We start from the raw sequence: 16,297 nt of genomic DNA on the forward strand, positions 1-16,297 counted from the left end.
AAACCCGTATCATCTCCTCTTTAAAGTTCTGATACTCGTTAGTACACTCAGCCCTTGCCTCCCAGATAGCTGTGCCCCACTCCCGAGCCCGTCCAGTAAGGAGTGATATGACGTAGGCGATCCGAGCTCTCTCTCTTGAGTATGTGTTGGGCTGGAGAGAGAACACAATATCACACTGGGTGAGAAAGGAGCGGCACTCAGTGGGCTGCCCAAAGTAACATGGTGGGTTATTAACCCTAGGTTCCGGAGACTCGGAAGACCAGGAAGTAGCTGGTGGCACGAGACGAAGACTCTGAAACTGTCCTGAGAGGTCGGAGACCTGAGCGGCCAGGGTCTCAACGGCATGACGAGCAGCAGACAATTCCTGCTCGTGTCTGCCGAGCATCGCTCCCTGGATCTCGACGGCAGTGTTGCGAGAATCCGTAGTCGCTGGGTCCATTCTTGGTCGGATCCTTCTGTTATGCTGGTGAATGAGGACCCAAAGGTGACTTAACAGAAACAGAGTCTTTATTCCAGTCTATAACAAAAACGATAATCCTGGATATAATCTCAGGTAAAGTCAAAACAGGAAAACTGAAATCCTCTAGGCAGTAGAGGGGAACAACTGGAGACGCGACCACAGACTGCAGGTCGCTTCGGGAAGGCGCAGGCCGTAGCTGATATAGATACCTGCTCACACGCAGCATCTGAAGAAGGCAAAAACACGACAGGGCGGAACAAGGACACAGAACAGCAAACATCAAATAAGGATCCGACAAGGACAGAAGCGGAAACAGAGGGAGAAATAGGGACTCTAATCAGAGGGCAAAATAGGGGACAGGTGTGAAAGAGTAAATGAGGTAGTTAGGAAAATGAGGAACAGCTGGGAGCAGGAACGGAACGATAGAGAGAGAGAGCGAGAGAGGGAGAGAGGGAGGGGGAGAGAGAGGGATAGAAAGAGGGAAAGAACCTAATAAGACCAGCAGAGGGAAACGAATAGAAGGGGAAGCACAGGGACAAGACATGACAATCAATGACAAAACATGACAGTAACTATGTGTTTGAGAGACACGTGCTCATTGTGCAAATGTATTTATGTTTTCAATAAACATTAGGAGACTAACAACATTTTACATGTCAAGTCTAAGCCAACTCAGTCTGTATTGCCCCATAGTTGTGCACGCGTCGGTTTTGTTGCTAAATAATAAGCTCACCATTTAGTCATTTTAACTACCATGTAATGCAATAGCATAAAAATACAAGATACACATTACATTTTACATTTACATTTAAGTCATTTAGCAGACGCTCTTATCCAGAGCGACTTACAAATTGGTGCATTCACCTTATGACATCCAGTGGAACTGTTATGCAGGTGAATGAGGACCCAAAAGCGACTTGGCGAAAACAGAGTCTTTAATCCAGTTTAAGGAAATAGCAATACTCCTAGACAAATCGGAGCGGTAAATAAAGCATAAAAACAATTTCACTCGTAATCACGAGAACTGACTGGAGACTCGATAATAAACTGCAGGTTGCCTCGGGAAGGCACTTGACCGTAGCAGACTCAGACACCTGCTCACCACGCAGCATCTGAGGGAAACACGACACGACAGGGCGATACAAAGACACAGCACGGTGAACAATATACAAGGATCCGACAGGACAGAAACGGAAAACAAGGGGAGAAATAGGGACTCTAATCAGGGGAAAAGATAGGGAACAGGTGTGGGAAGACTAAATGATTGATTAGGGGAATAGGAACAGCTGGGAGCAGGAACGGAACGATAGAGAGAAGAGAGAGAGGAAGGGAGAGAGAAAAAGGGGAACGAACCTAAAAAGACCAGCAGGGGAAAACGAACAGAAGGAAAAGCAAAATGACAAGACAATATAAGACAAAACATGACAGTACCCCCACTCACCGAGCGCCTCCTGGCGCACTCGAGGAGGAATCCTGGCGGCAACGGAGGAAATCATCAATCAGCGAACGGTCCAGCACGTCCCGAGACGGAACCCAACTCCTCTCCTCAGGACCGTAACCCTCCCAATCCACTAAGTATTGGTGACCCCGTCCCCGAGAACGCATGTCCATGATCCTACGTACCTTGTAAATAGGTGCGCTCTCGACAAGGACGGGAGGGGGAGGGAAGACGAACGGGGGTGCGAAGAAAGGGCTTGACACAGGAGACATGGAAGACAGGATGGACGCGACGAAGATGTCGCGGAAGAAGCAGTCGCACAGCGACAGGATTGACGACCTGGGAGACACGGAACGGACCAATGAACCGCGGAGTCAACTTACGAGAAGCTGTCGTAAGAGGAAGGTTGCGAGTGGAAAGCCACACTCTCTGGCCGCAACAATACCTTGGACTCTTAATCCTACGTTTATTGGCGGCTCTCACAGTCTGTGCCCTGTAACGGCAAAGTGCAGACCTCACCCTCCTCCAGGTGCGCTCACAACGTTGGACAAACGCTTGAGCGGAGGGAACGCTGGACTCGGCAAGCTGGGATGAGAACAGAGGAGGCTGGTAACCCAGACTACTCTGAAACGGAGATAACCCGGTAGCAGACGAAGGAAGCGAGTTGTGAGCGTATTCTGCCCAGGGGAGCTGTTCTGCCCAAGACGCAGGGTTTCTGAAAGAAAGGCTGCGTAGTATGCGACCAATCGTCTGATTGGCCCTCTCTGCTTGACCGTTAGACTGGGGATGAAACCCGGAAGAGAGACTGACGGACGCACCAATCAAACGACAGAACTCCCTCCAAAACTGTGACGTGAATTGCGGACCCCTGTCTGAAACGGCGTCTAACGGGAGGCCATGAATTCTGAACACATTCTCGATGATGATTTGTGCCGTCTCCTTAGCGGAAGGAAGTTTAGCGAGAGGAATGAAATGTGCCGCCTTAGAGAACCTATCGACAACCGTAAGAATCACAGTCTTCCCCGCAGACAAAGGCAGACCGGTAATGAAGTCTAGGGCGATGTGAGACCATGGTCGAGAAGGAATGGGGAGCGGTCTGAGACGACCGGCAGGAGGAGAGTTACCTGACTTAGTCTGCGCGCAGTCCGAACAAGCAGCCACGAAACGGCGCGTGTCACGCTCCTGAGTCGGCCACCAAAAGCGCTGGCGAATAGAAGCAAGAGTGCCTCGAACACCGGGATGACCAGCTAACTTGGCAGAGTGAGCCCACTGAAGAACAGCCAGACGAGTGGAAACAGGAACGAAAAGAAGGTTACTAGGACAAGCGCGCGGCGACGCAGTGTGCGTGAGTGCTTGCTTAACCTGTCTTTCAATTCCCCAGACTGTCAACCCGACAACACGCCCATAAGGAAGAATCCCCTCGGGATCAGTAGAAGCCACAGAAGAACTAAAAAGACGGGATAAGGCATCAGGCTTGGTGTTCTTGCTACCCGGACGGTAAGGAATCACAAACTCGAAACGAGCGAAAAATAATGCCCAACGAGCTTGACGAGCATTAAGTCGTTTGGCAGAACGGATGTACTCATGGTTCTTATGGTCTGTCCAAACGACAAAAGGAACGGTCGCCCCCTCCAACCACTGTCGCCATTTGCCTAGGGCTAAGCGGATGGCGAGCAGTTCGCGGTTACCCACATCATAGTTGCGTTCAGATGGCGACAGGCGATGAGAAAAATAAGCGCAAGGATGAACCTTATCGTCAGACTGGAAGCGCTGGGATAGAATGGCTCCCACGCCTACCTCTGAAGCGTCAACCTCGACAATGAATTGTCTAGTGACGTCAGGAGTAACGAGGATAGGAGCGGACGTAAAACGTTCTTTTAGAAGATCAAAAGCTCCCTGGGCGGAACCGGACCACTTAAAACACGTCTTGACAGAAGTAAGAGCTGTGAGAGGGGCAGCAACTTGACCGAAATTACGAATGAAACGCCGATAGAAATTAGCGAAACCTAGAAAGCGCTGCAACTCGACACGTGACCTTGGAACGGGCCACTCACTGACAGCTTGGACCTTAGCGGAATCCATCTGAATGCCTTCAGCGGAAATAACGGAACCGAGAAAAGTAACGGAGGAGACATGAAAAGAGCACTTCTCAGCCTTCACGTAGAGACAATTCTCTAAAAGGCGCTGGAGAACACGTCGAACGTGCTGAACATGAATCTCGAGTGACGGTGAAAAAATCAGGATATCGTCAAGGTAGACAAAAACAAAGATGTTCAGGATGTCTCTCAGAACATCATTAACTAATGCCTGAAAAACAGCTGGCGCATTGGCGAGACCAAACGGCAGAACCCGGTACTCAAAATGCCCTAACGGAGTGTTAAACGCCGTTTTCCACTCGTCCCCCTCTCTGATGCGCACAAGATGGTAAGCGTTACGAAGGTCCAACTTAGTAAAGCACCTGGCTCCCTGCAGAATCTCGAAGGCTGATGACATAAGGGGAAGCGGATAACGATTCTTAACCGTTATGTCATTCAGCCCTCGATAATCCACGCAGGGGCGCAGAGTACCGTCCTTTTTCTTAACAAAAAAAAACCCCGCCCCGGCCGGAGAGGAAGAAGGCACTATGGTACCGGCGTCAAGAGACACAGACAAATAATCCTCGAGAGCCTTACGTTCGGGAGCCGACAGAGAGTATAGTCTACCCCGAGGAGGAGTGGTCCCCGGAAGGAGATCAATACTACAATCATACGACCGGTGAGGAGGAAGGGAGTTGGCTCGGGACCGACTGAAGACCGTGCGCAGATCATGATATTCCTCCGGCACTCCTGTCAAATCGCCAGGTTCCTCCTGAGAAGTGGGGACAGAAGAAATGGGAGGGATGGCAGACATTAAACACTTCACATGACAAGAAACGTTCCAGGATAGGATAGAATTACTAGACCAATTAATAGAAGGATTATGACATACTAGCCAGGGATGACCCAAAACAACAGGTGTAAAAGGTGAACGAAAAATCAAAAAAGAAATAGTCTCACTGTGGTTACCAGATACTGTGAGGGTTAAAGGTAGTGTCTCAAATCTGATACTGGGAAGATGACTACCATCTAAGGCGAACATGGGCGTAGGCTTGTCTAACTGTCTGAAAGGAATGTCATGTTTCCGAGCCCATGCTTCGTCCATGAAACAACCCTCAGCCCCAGAGTCTATCAAGGCACTGCATGTAGCACCCGAACCGGTCCAGCGTAGATGGACCGACATAGTAGTACAGGATCTAGATGGAGAGACCTGAGTAGTAGCGCTCACCAGTAGCCCTCCGCTTACTGATGAGCTCTGGCTTTTACTGGACATGAATTGACAAAATGTCCATCAAATCCGCAATAGAGGCACAGGCGGTTGGTGATCCTCCGTTCCCTCTCCTTAGTCGAGATGCGAATACCTCCCAGCTGCATGGGCTCAGTCTCTGAGCCAGAGGAGGGAGATGGTTGCGATGCGGAGCAGGGAAACACCGTTGACGCGAGCTCTCTTCCACGAGCTTGGTGACGAAGATCTACCCGTCGTTCTATGCGGATGGCGAGAGCAATCAAAGAGTCCACACTGGAAGGAACCTCCCGGGAGAGAATCTCATCTTTGACCACTGCGTGGAGTCCCTCCAGAAAACGAGCGAGCAGCGCCGGCTCGTTCCAGTCACTAGAGGCAGCAAGAGTGCGAAACTCTATAGAGTAATCCGTTATGGATCGATCACCTTGGCATAGGGAAGCCAGGGCCCTAGAAGCCTCCCTACCAAAAACTGAACGGTCAAAAACCCGAATCATCTCCTCTTTAAAGTTCTGGTAATTGTTTGAACAATCAGCCCTTGCCTCCCAGATAGCTGTGCCCCACTCTCGAGCCCGGCCAGTAAGGAGTGAAATGACGTAAGCAACCTGAGCTCTCTCTCTAGAGTATGTGTTGGGTTGGAGAGAGAACACAATATCACACTGGGTGAGAAAGGAGCGGCACTCCTTGGGCTGCCCGGAGTAGCAAGGTGGGTTATTAACCCTAGGTTCCGGAGGCTCGACAGACCAGGAAGTAACAGGTGGCACGAGACGAAGACTCTGGAACTGTCCAGAGAGGTCGGAAACCTGAGCGGCCAGGTTCTCCATGGCATGACGAGCAGCAGACAATTCCTGCTCGTGTCTGCCGAGCATGGCTCCTTGGATCTCGACGGCAGTGTTACGAGCGTCTGTAGTCGCTGGGTCCATTCTTTGGTCGGATCCTTCTGTTATGCAGGTGAATGAGGACCCAAAAGCGACTTGGCGAAAACAGAGTCTTTAATCCAGTTTAAGGAAATAGCAATACTACTAGACAAATCGGAGCGGTAAATAAAGCATAAAAAAAATTTCACTCGTAATCACGAGAACTGACTGGAGACTCGATAATAAACTGCAGGTTGCCTCGGGAAGGCACTTGACCGTAGCAGACTCAGACACCTGCTCACCACGCAGCATCTGAGGGAAACACGACACGACAGGGCGATACAAAGACACAGCACGGTGAACAATATACAAGGATCCGACAGGACAGAAACGGAAAACAAGGGGAGAAATAGGGACTCTAATCAGGGGAAAAGATAGGGAACAGGTGTGGGAAGACTAAATGATTGATTAGGGGAATAGGAACAGCTGGGAGCAGGAACGGAACGATAGAGAGAAGAGAGAGAGGAAGGGAGAGAGAAAAAGGGGAACGAACCTAAAAAGACCAGCAGGGGGAAAACGAACAGAAGGAAAAGCAAAATGACAAGACAATATAAGACAAAACATGACAGGAACAGCCACTTTACAATAGTGCATCTAAATATTTTAAGGGGGGGGGGTGAGAAGGATTACTTTATCCTATCCTAGGTATTCCTTAAAGAGGTGGGGTTTCAGGTGTCTCCGGAAGGTGGTGATTGACTCCGCTGTCCTGGCGTCGTGAGGGAGTTTGTTCCACCATTGGGGAGCCAGAGCAGCGAACAGTTTTGACTGGGCTGAGCGGGAACTGTACTTCCTCAGTGGTATGGTGGCGAGCAGGCCAGAGGTGGATGAACGCAGTGCCCTTATTTGGGTGTAGGGCCTGATCAGAGCCTGGAGGTACTGAGGTGCCGTTCCCCTCACAGCTCCGTAGGCAAGCACCATGGTCTTGTAGCGGATGCGAGCTTCAACTGGAAGCCAGTGGAGAGAGCGGAGGAGCAGGGTGACGTGAGAGAACTTGGGAAGGTTGAACACTAGACGGGCTGCGGCGTTCTGGATGAGTTGTAGGGGTTTAATGGCACAGGCAGGGAGCCCAGCCAACAGCGAGTTGCAGTAATCCAGACGGGAGATGACAAGTGCCTGGATTAGGACCTGCGCCGCTTCCTGTGTGAGGCAGGGTCGTACTCTGCGGATGTTGTAGAGCATGAACCTACAGGAACGGGCCACCGCCTTGATGTTAGTTGAGAACGACAGGGTATTGTCCAGGATCACGCCAAGGTTCTTAGCGCTCTGGGAGGAGGACACAATGGAGTTGTCAACCGTGATGGCGAGATCATGGAACGGGCAGTCCTTCCCCGGGAGGAAGAGCAGCTCCGTCTTGCCGAAGTTCAGCTTGAGGTGGTGATCCGTCATCCACACTGATATGTCTGCCAGACATGCAGAGATGCGATTCGCCACCTGGTCATCAGAAGGGAAAGGAGAAGATTAATTGTGTGTCGTCTGCATAGCAATGATAGGAGAGACCATGTGAGGTTATGACAGAGCCAAGTGACTTGGTGTATAGTGAGAATAGGAGAGGGCCTAGAACAGAGCCCTGGGGGACACCAGTGGTGAGAGCACGTGGTGAGGAGACAGATTCTCGCCACGCCACCTGGTAGGAGCGACCTGTCAGGTAGGACGCAATCCAAGCGTGGGCCGCGCCGGAGATGCTCAACTCGGAGAGTGTGGAGAGGAGGATCTGATGGTTCACAGTATCGAAGGCAGCCGATAGGTCTAGAAGGATGAGAGCAGAGGAGAGAGAGTTAGCTTTAGCGGTGCGGAGCGCCTCCGTGATACAGAGAAGAGCAGTCTCAGTTGAATGACTAGTCTTGAAACCTGACTGATTTGGATCAAGAAGGTCATTCTGAGAGAGATAGCGGGAGAGCTGACCAAGGACTGCACGTTCAAGAGTTTTGGAGAGAAAAGAAAGAAGGGATACTGGTCTGTAGTTGTTGACATCGGAGGGATCGAGTGTAGGTTTTTTCAGAAGGGGTGAAACTCTCGCTCTCTTGAAGACGGAAGGGACGTAGCCAGCGGTCAGGGATAAGTTGATGAGCGAGGTGAGGTAAGGGAGAACACATTTCAACACGGTTCTTTTTGAATTGCTGAACATCATCTTCCATAAAGTGTTTGACTATAACTTGACATGCAACATTTATTTTATTTGAGAAATATGTCAGTCTTACAGTTTCGTTATCTTTATACAGTACAGTTTCAAATCAAATCAAATGTATTGATATAGCCCTTCTCACATCAGCTGATGTCACAAAGTGCTGTACAGAAACCCAGCCTAAAACACCTAAAAAAGCAAGCAATGCAGGTGTAGAAGAACAGTGGCAAGGAAAGAAACTCCTAGCCTTTCATTATCTTTATACAGTACATAAGACAAATAATCAGAAATATGGGTATTTTAAAGCAGATGGCTACTGTAAAAGGATCGCACGATGTTGTATGCCCTTTCTGCCCCATGAAACGTTGTACAAGGTCACCTTTTCTACGTGACTTGTCAACTGATGCAGTATCGCCTGTGTCTGTGATTGAAATTCTTCAGCTTACAGTGTATCAATGAAATACAAATAATGAGGGGGAATATGTTTTTAAATTACAACCCAGGTATTTCAGCAGTGCATTGTAGACTATACTATAATTCCAAATGGTGGCATATAGAGTGGATTTTACCACATTCTCCAATTGAATCACACTGGCTGAAGGAGAATGATGTAGTATTTACAGCCACATCCATACATGATTTGGTTTAACCTTCCAACATAAATTTGTCAAAAGGATACATTTATGAGGTATAAATGTAGAAATGTAATGTTTTGAGCAGTTAACTAGGCACTACATCATTTTGGTTCAGTAGTTATCAGTTTTGAGCAGTTTGAATAAGTGATATTTAATTGTATTGTTAACAAATGACAAGGAAATCATATCAAAAGTAAAGTGAATATTGCATTTTGAAAAGCATATTGAATGTGTATCCAAATTGAAAGAGCGATTTAGTGCAGTAAACAAGTTACTTAGTGATTTGGTTTGTTGCACTCAGTCAATTGAAAATGTGCTTTGAGTTTTTAAACCATTTTGATGATCTGTTTTGATTGTTGTGCTTACAGTTGTGAAAATGCCCCATACAGTTGTGGAAATTGCACCAAAGTGATAGAAAAAACGAACAACACTGTAGCCTCATCCTGGCTACCTCAACCTAACATAATTTTGATATCCACGTTTAATTATCCTTGTAAAAAAACTGCCCTAAAGGACAACAAGAAATGCTATTCACCCTCAGTGCTAATTGAACAGTCAATATCAAGTCAATGACCCCTGGACTTATAGGTAGCCTACTGTAGGTCTATGTTCTGTCTAGAGAGAAAGATTCTGTGAGGAATAGATTTTACCTGGTAAAGCACCGCATACGGACACAGCGTACTCCACCACACCGCATACGGACACTGCGTACTCCACCACACCGCATAGCTGGAACCTCGTCGGGATTGTCCTCATCTCCATAAAACATTTGTTTCTCATCGGCAATTCAACAATCCAGATTGAAGCTACTTTCAGCACTGACCCCCCCTGAGAGAATAATTCAATAAAGCAAGTTTATGATTGTCCTTCCCCTTTACAGACCAATAGAATATCAACAACGGTCCTTAAATAAGCATATACAGCACAAATGAAATCACAAATGTTTCCCAACTGTTATTGAGAAAAAATGTACAGGCTGTTGAGCCAACGTGAAGTTTCTGTGACTTTCTCACCATCGTTAGGTGGCAGGTGGGACACGCCCCTAAAACGCCAAAGCCTGTTCTGAAATATGTGCCTGTGTCTTAACACAAACAAAACTTTTAAGAAAGAAAAGTTTGCCTACAAATTGTCAATATGCTAAATTTTGTCCAAATTATTATGATAGTGTTTTAACTTATATGTATAATTCTTTCTGGAATATAACAGGTGTTAAAGTTTGCAGGATGTAACTGCTTAGTGAATCTGTCCCTTAACGTCCCTTCAGTTCTCATATTACTAACTAGCCTGTTAAACTTTAATATTATATGGTATTCAATTTTATTTCTATATTAATGGAGTTGAAAGTAAGTACAGGATCTAAGTAATGTCGAGTTAGAGCCAACTCACTGGGCACACTATGTCATTTCAGCATGGATAATTGGGTAATATTTGGTTGAGGCATTGATCAATGAGATTATGACCTATAATCGCCCACTCAAAAAGGCAGCCAAAAGTTTGTTGAATTTTCAACCATTTAAAAGCACAGTAAAGTTCAAAAAGGAATACAAGGTCGGCTGTTTTGTTTGATGTATACAACCGATTAATGACGATTTACCACTGTGCTTCATCTAATAGCAGAATCAAATGACCTGGATTGTAGTGGAGATTACATTAAAAAGTGCATTGTGCAAGTGATCAATGCCATTTGAGATTCTGTACAGATTACTACAGCAATTGTGAAGATCTCCACACACCTGCGACAACCTAGGCATGTCATCTTAAACATGCATTCTTTATGTGATTAAATAATAATGATTATATAGTTAGAGTAAAATCAAAATGTGTTCGTGGATCTGGTACTCGTTTTAAAGTTTAACGTTACATACGTTTGTAAGATAGACCTAACTTTAGGCAATTTACTGTATATTACAAAAGGAATATTGAATTGTGTTTGGTTGACAACACAACCAAATATCAACATTTAAAAGACGCATCTACTGCTTGGATAGTTCCGCCTGTGCCATTGACTTAGTCTGGCTTTGATTCCGGTTTGTCTACAAATTAATCATTGATATGTTGGATTCACGTCTCCATCTCAACCACAAATATAATTTTAAGAATAGGACTAAATCCAATCAAACTTGAAATGCACTTTAAATAAAGTTGAGGATGATGTTGAACATATGTGTGTCAGAGGAGGCTGGTAGGGGGAGTTATAGGAGGACAGGTTCATTGCAATGGAATGGAAAACGGGACCGGAGTCAAACGTGATTTCCATATGTTTGTATTTTCTTTTATTTCACCTTTATATAACCAGGTAGGCTAGTTGAGAACAAGTTCTCATTTGCAACTGCGATCTGGCCAAGATAAAGAGCAGCAATTCGACACATACAACAACACAGAGTGACACACGGAATTAACAAAACATACAGTCAATAATACAGTAGAACAAAATAAAACAAAAAGTCTATAGTATTATATGTTTGATATCGTTCCATTTATTCCAGTCATTACACTGAGCCCGTCCCCCTATAGCTCCTCCCACCAGCCTCTGACGTGTGAGCTGTTGCTACGTCAGAGGGGGATACGTTCAGAGTTGGACATGCATCATTCCTGTCACGCTATGCATCTGCTTGACAGTGTATTGAGAGGGAACCCACCTCTGACTCACCTAGTCTTTCTCTGCTCACATACCACACCTGTGTTCCCTGTCCTGACTTTTGTCTTGTTGGTCTCTGACCACCTGTTCTCAGCTCACATGTCTTTATGTTCATACCTCAACTGCAGCACCTGTGTCTGGTCACGATTTGCCTGGTTGTATTTTTCATTTTGAATTAATTGGCACAATTCTCTGATATTACAGTAATGCGCTTATTATTCTACTGTATACACACTTTTTTATAGCTGTCCAAAATATGATCCATCTAATACTCAGGTCAACAAAGCTGTAAGTAATAACCCAATGAGGGCCGATCTGGGGCCGACCCCAAGTGGTGAAGGTAGGCAACAACACCTCCTCTACGCTGATCGACATGAGGGCCACACGGGTTGCGCGCTCAGCACTCTCCTGTACTCCGTGTTCGTCCATGACTGCATGGCCATGCATGTCTCACACTCAATCATCGAGTTTCCAACGACAGCTTACAGGGAGGAGGTGAGGGCCCTGGCAGAGTGGTGCCGGGAAAATAACCTCTCCCTCAACGTCAACAAAACGAAGGAGCTGATCGTGGACCTCAGGAGACAGCAGATAGAACACGCCCCCATCCACATCGACGGTCCTCATTGGCTGTGATAAAGTTTCCAGTGTCCATTGCACAACGTTTACTCACCTGTGAGGTAGGGAGAGGCTGCACTGCTTTCACCTCAATCAAGGGCTCAGCCAGCATGAGAGATTACAGTATTTATGACATTTTATTTTTATTTTTTTATTTCACCTTTATTTAACCAGGTAGGCTAGTTGAGAACAAGTTCTCATTTGCAACTGCGACCTGGCCAAGATAAAGCATAGCAGTGTGAACAGACAACACAGAGTTACACATGGAGTAAACAATTAACAAGTCAATAACACAGTAGAAAAAAAATGGGCAGTCTATATACAATGTGTGCAAAAGGCATGAGGAGGTAGGCGAATAATACAATTTTGCAGATTAACACTGGAGTGATAAATGATCAGATGGTCATGTACAGGTAGAGATATTGGTGTGCAAAAGAGCAGAAAAGTACATAAATAAAAAACAGTATAAAGACAGTATGGGAATGAGGTAGGTGAAAATGGGTGGGCTATTTACCAATAGACTATGTACAGCTGCAGCGATCGGTTAGCTGCTTGGATAGCTGATGTTTGAAGTTGGTGAGGGAGATAAAAGTCTCCAACTTCAGCGATTTTTGCAGTTCGTTCCAGTCACAGGCAGCAGAGTACTGGAACGAAAGGCGGCCAAATGAGGTGTTGGCTTTAGGGATGATCAGTGAGATACACCTGCTGGAGCGCGTGCTACGGATGGGTGTTGCCATCGTGACCAGTGAACTGAGATAAGGCGGAGCTTTACCTAGCATGGACTTGTAGATGACCTGGAGCCAGTGGGTCTGGCGACGAATATGTAGTGAGGGCCAGCCGACTAGAGCAGGCAGCGATCGGTTGAAAAGCATGCATTTGGTTTTACTCGCGTTTAAGAGCAGTTGGAGGGCATGGAAGGAGTGCTGTATGGCATTAAAGCTCGTTTGGAGGTTAGATAGCACAGTGTCCAATGATGGACCGAAAGTATATAGAATGGTGTCGTCTGCGTAGAGGTGGATCAGGGAATCGCCCGCAGCAAGAGCAACATCATTGATATATACAGAGAAAAGAGTCGGCCCGAGAATTGAACCCTGTGGCACCCCCATAGAGACTGCCAGAGGACCGGACAGCATGCCCTCCGATTTGACACACTGAACTCTGTCTGCAAAGTAATTGGTGAACCAGGCAAGGCAGTCATCCGAAAAACCGAGGCTATTGAGTCTGCCGATAAGAATATGGTGATTGACAGAGTCGAAAGCCTTGGCGAGGTCGATGAAGACGGCTGCACAGTACTGTCTTTTATCGATGGCGGTTATGATATCGTTTAGTACCTTGAGTGTGGCTGAGGTGCACCCGTGACCGGCTCGGAAACCAGATTGCACAGCGGAGAAGGTATGGTGGGATTCGAGATGGTCAGTGACCTGTTTGTTGACTTGGCTTTCGAAGACCTTAGATAGGCAGGGCAGGATGGATATAGGTCTATAACAGTTTGGGTCCAGGGTGTCTCACCCTTTGAAGAGGGGGGATGACTGCGGCAGCTTTCCAGTCCTTGGGGATCTCAAACGATATGAAAGAGAGGTTGAACAGGCTGGTAATAGGGGTTGCAACAATGGCGGCAGATAGTTTCAGAAATAGAGGGTCCAGATTGTCAAGCCCAGCTGATTTGTACGGGTCCAGGTTTTGCAGCTCTTTCAGAACATCTGCTATCTGGATTTGGGTAAAGGAGAACCTGGAGAGGCTTGGGCGTGGAGCTGCGGGGGGGGGGGGGGCGGAGCTGTTGGCCGAGGTTGGAGTAGGCAGGCGGAAGGCATGGCCAGCCGTTGAGAAGTGCTTATTGAAGTTTTCGATAATCATGGATTTATCGGTGGAGACTGTGTTACCTAGCCTTAGTGCAGTGGGCAGCTGGGAGGAGGTGCTCTTGTTCTCCATGGACTTCACAGTGTCCCAGAACCTTTTGGAGTTGGAGCTACAGGATGCAAACTTCTGCCTGAAGAAAGACATGTTAAGAACTTCAGAGTTACAGCTGTGAAAGAAGCAGCAGCATGCAGGGAATAGCATTCTGACATTAATTGTTGGTTTTCCTGAAAATCCTCGAAATTTCCCCCGCTTGTGAATAGCAGGGATACTTCCCAACTTGGTCGTTCCATATGAATTCAATCACTTTCTGACTACACACCTTTACAAATGAACGAAGCCTCCCAAACATGTTTGGTCTTGGCAGAAGTGATCAGAAAGTGACTTTTTGGACCGGAATGCCAAAACATTCAGGTGATAAGAAGTGCTCAAAGTTGACCTATTTTGCATACCCCACCCTACCATGAGACATCCATGTCATTGAAAAATATGAATGGTTGAGTTTGATATAATTTGAAAGCTTACAAACAGGGTTTTCAAACTATTTTATAATTTCTTGAAAAAATATTGTTTTTATTAAAAAGCACAAAAAAATTACCTTTAACATCAAATATCAATAAAAACGCTTAAACTCTGATTTAACTCATTTTCACATAAAATAACAATAACGAGGCTATATATAGGGGGTACCGGAACCGAGTCAATGATTGAGGGTACAGATTAGACAAGCTAATTGAGGTAATATGTACATGTAGGTAGAGGTAAAGTGACTATGCATAGATAATAAACAGCGTGTTACAGCAGTGTAGGGGGGGTCAATTAAAATTTGATTAATTGTTCAACAGTCTTATGACTTGGGGGTAGAAGTTGTTAAGGAGCCTTTTGGGCCTTCCTCTGACACCACCTAGTATAGAGGTCCTGGACGGAAGGAAGCTTGGCTCCAGTGATGTACTGGGCCTTACGCACTGCCCTCTGTAGTGCCTTAACCCGCTCAGCTACAGTCCCATTTTTGTGAATGGGGGTGTGTTTGGCCCTCCTTTTCCTGTAATCCACAAACAGCCTCTTTGTCTTGCTCACATTGAGGGAGAGGTTTGTGTCCTGGCATCACCCTGCCGGGTCAGTGACCTCCTCCCTATAAGCTGTCTCATTGTTGTCAGTGATCAGGCCTACCACTGTTGTGTCGTCAGCAAACTTAATGTTGTTGGAGTCATGCTTGGCCACGCAGTCGTGGGTGAACAGGGAGTACAGGAGAGGACTAAGCATGCACCCCTGAGGGATCCCCATGTTGAGGGTCAGCGTGACAGATGTGTTGTTGCCTACCCTTATCACCTGGATGCGGCCCATCAGGAAATCCAGAATCCAGTTGCAATTACTACCAGAAAGATAGTCGCCAGTCCACTCACCGTCAAATACCAACTTGAATGGGAATATATTCTAGTATCTGTATTTCTATGATTTCAATGTTTCCTATGGAAGACTGAAAGTTTAATCTCAAGTCAACATTCTCTGATGTGTGGACCGCCAACCATCTTTGTGGTACCATTTGAAAGTTGACATTTAAATTTGACTGACATTTAAAAAAATGTATCAGCCAAAACATGACACCCACCCTGTATTCAAGAGCATGTTGTATCTCAACTGATGGTGTCAAAACACAAACACCTCTGATGATGTACAATAGGGTCTAAGCTGCAACATATGAAAAGACATAACATGAAAAAATATCAGGGTTTACGCATTTATATAATTGATGTAAAAGGTGTCAAAAAAATGACAATTTGTATGAACTTTTATTTCAATAAATGATGAAATAGTTTGACAACCCTGTTTGTAAGCTTTCAAATGATATCAAACTCAACCTTTTATTATTATTTTTCTAGTGTTGACAGATTTGTTTCTTCTGACCACTTCTACCATGGCCAAACACTTCTGGAAGGTTTCGTTCAAATCTGCTAAATGACTTAAATGTAAATGTAAATGTAAATGTAAATGTAAATCAAAAAGGGGTGCAGTCAGAAAGATGTTGAAATCATATGGAACTGTTCATCAGCTACTGTAATGTAAAACTCATCAGCAACTGTAATGTGTGTTATTATGTGTTATTATGTGTAAATGGGATACAGACCCAACTCTGAACATATCCTCCTCTGATGTAACAAGAGCCATGTTGCGTGTCCATGTGTGTGCTTGAATGCACCTTTATACTTTAACGTTATCACAGGTCCTGGAATTCAGACTGGAATTTCATGCCTCTGAAATAGAGTAACAGTCTCCACACCTCTTTATGAAGACCAAACAAAGAC

The 16,297-nt window shown here is 46.0% G+C and overlaps 1 protein-coding gene across 2 annotated transcripts in view; it reads right to left on the reverse strand.

Annotated features, from left to right (window-relative positions):
• Nucleotides 1-9,890, reverse strand: part of LOC124006931 (adhesion G-protein coupled receptor G2-like) — a 48,206-nt gene extending 38,316 nt beyond the window's left edge. For both annotated transcript variants that reach the window (XM_046317129.1, XM_046317123.1), the window contains exon 1: nt 9,538-9,890. In XM_046317129.1, the coding sequence (XP_046173085.1) occupies nt 9,538-9,656 (119 nt within the window). In that variant the 5' untranslated portion in view covers nt 9,657-9,890. The remainder of the gene's footprint in view (nt 1-9,537) is intronic.
• Between the last annotated feature and the right edge of the window lie 6,407 nt (nt 9,891-16,297).

This window comes from Oncorhynchus gorbuscha, linkage group LG02 (assembly GCF_021184085.1).
Source record: "Oncorhynchus gorbuscha isolate QuinsamMale2020 ecotype Even-year linkage group LG02, OgorEven_v1.0, whole genome shotgun sequence".
In the NCBI taxonomy this organism is placed as follows: domain Eukaryota; kingdom Metazoa; phylum Chordata; class Actinopteri; order Salmoniformes; family Salmonidae; genus Oncorhynchus; species Oncorhynchus gorbuscha.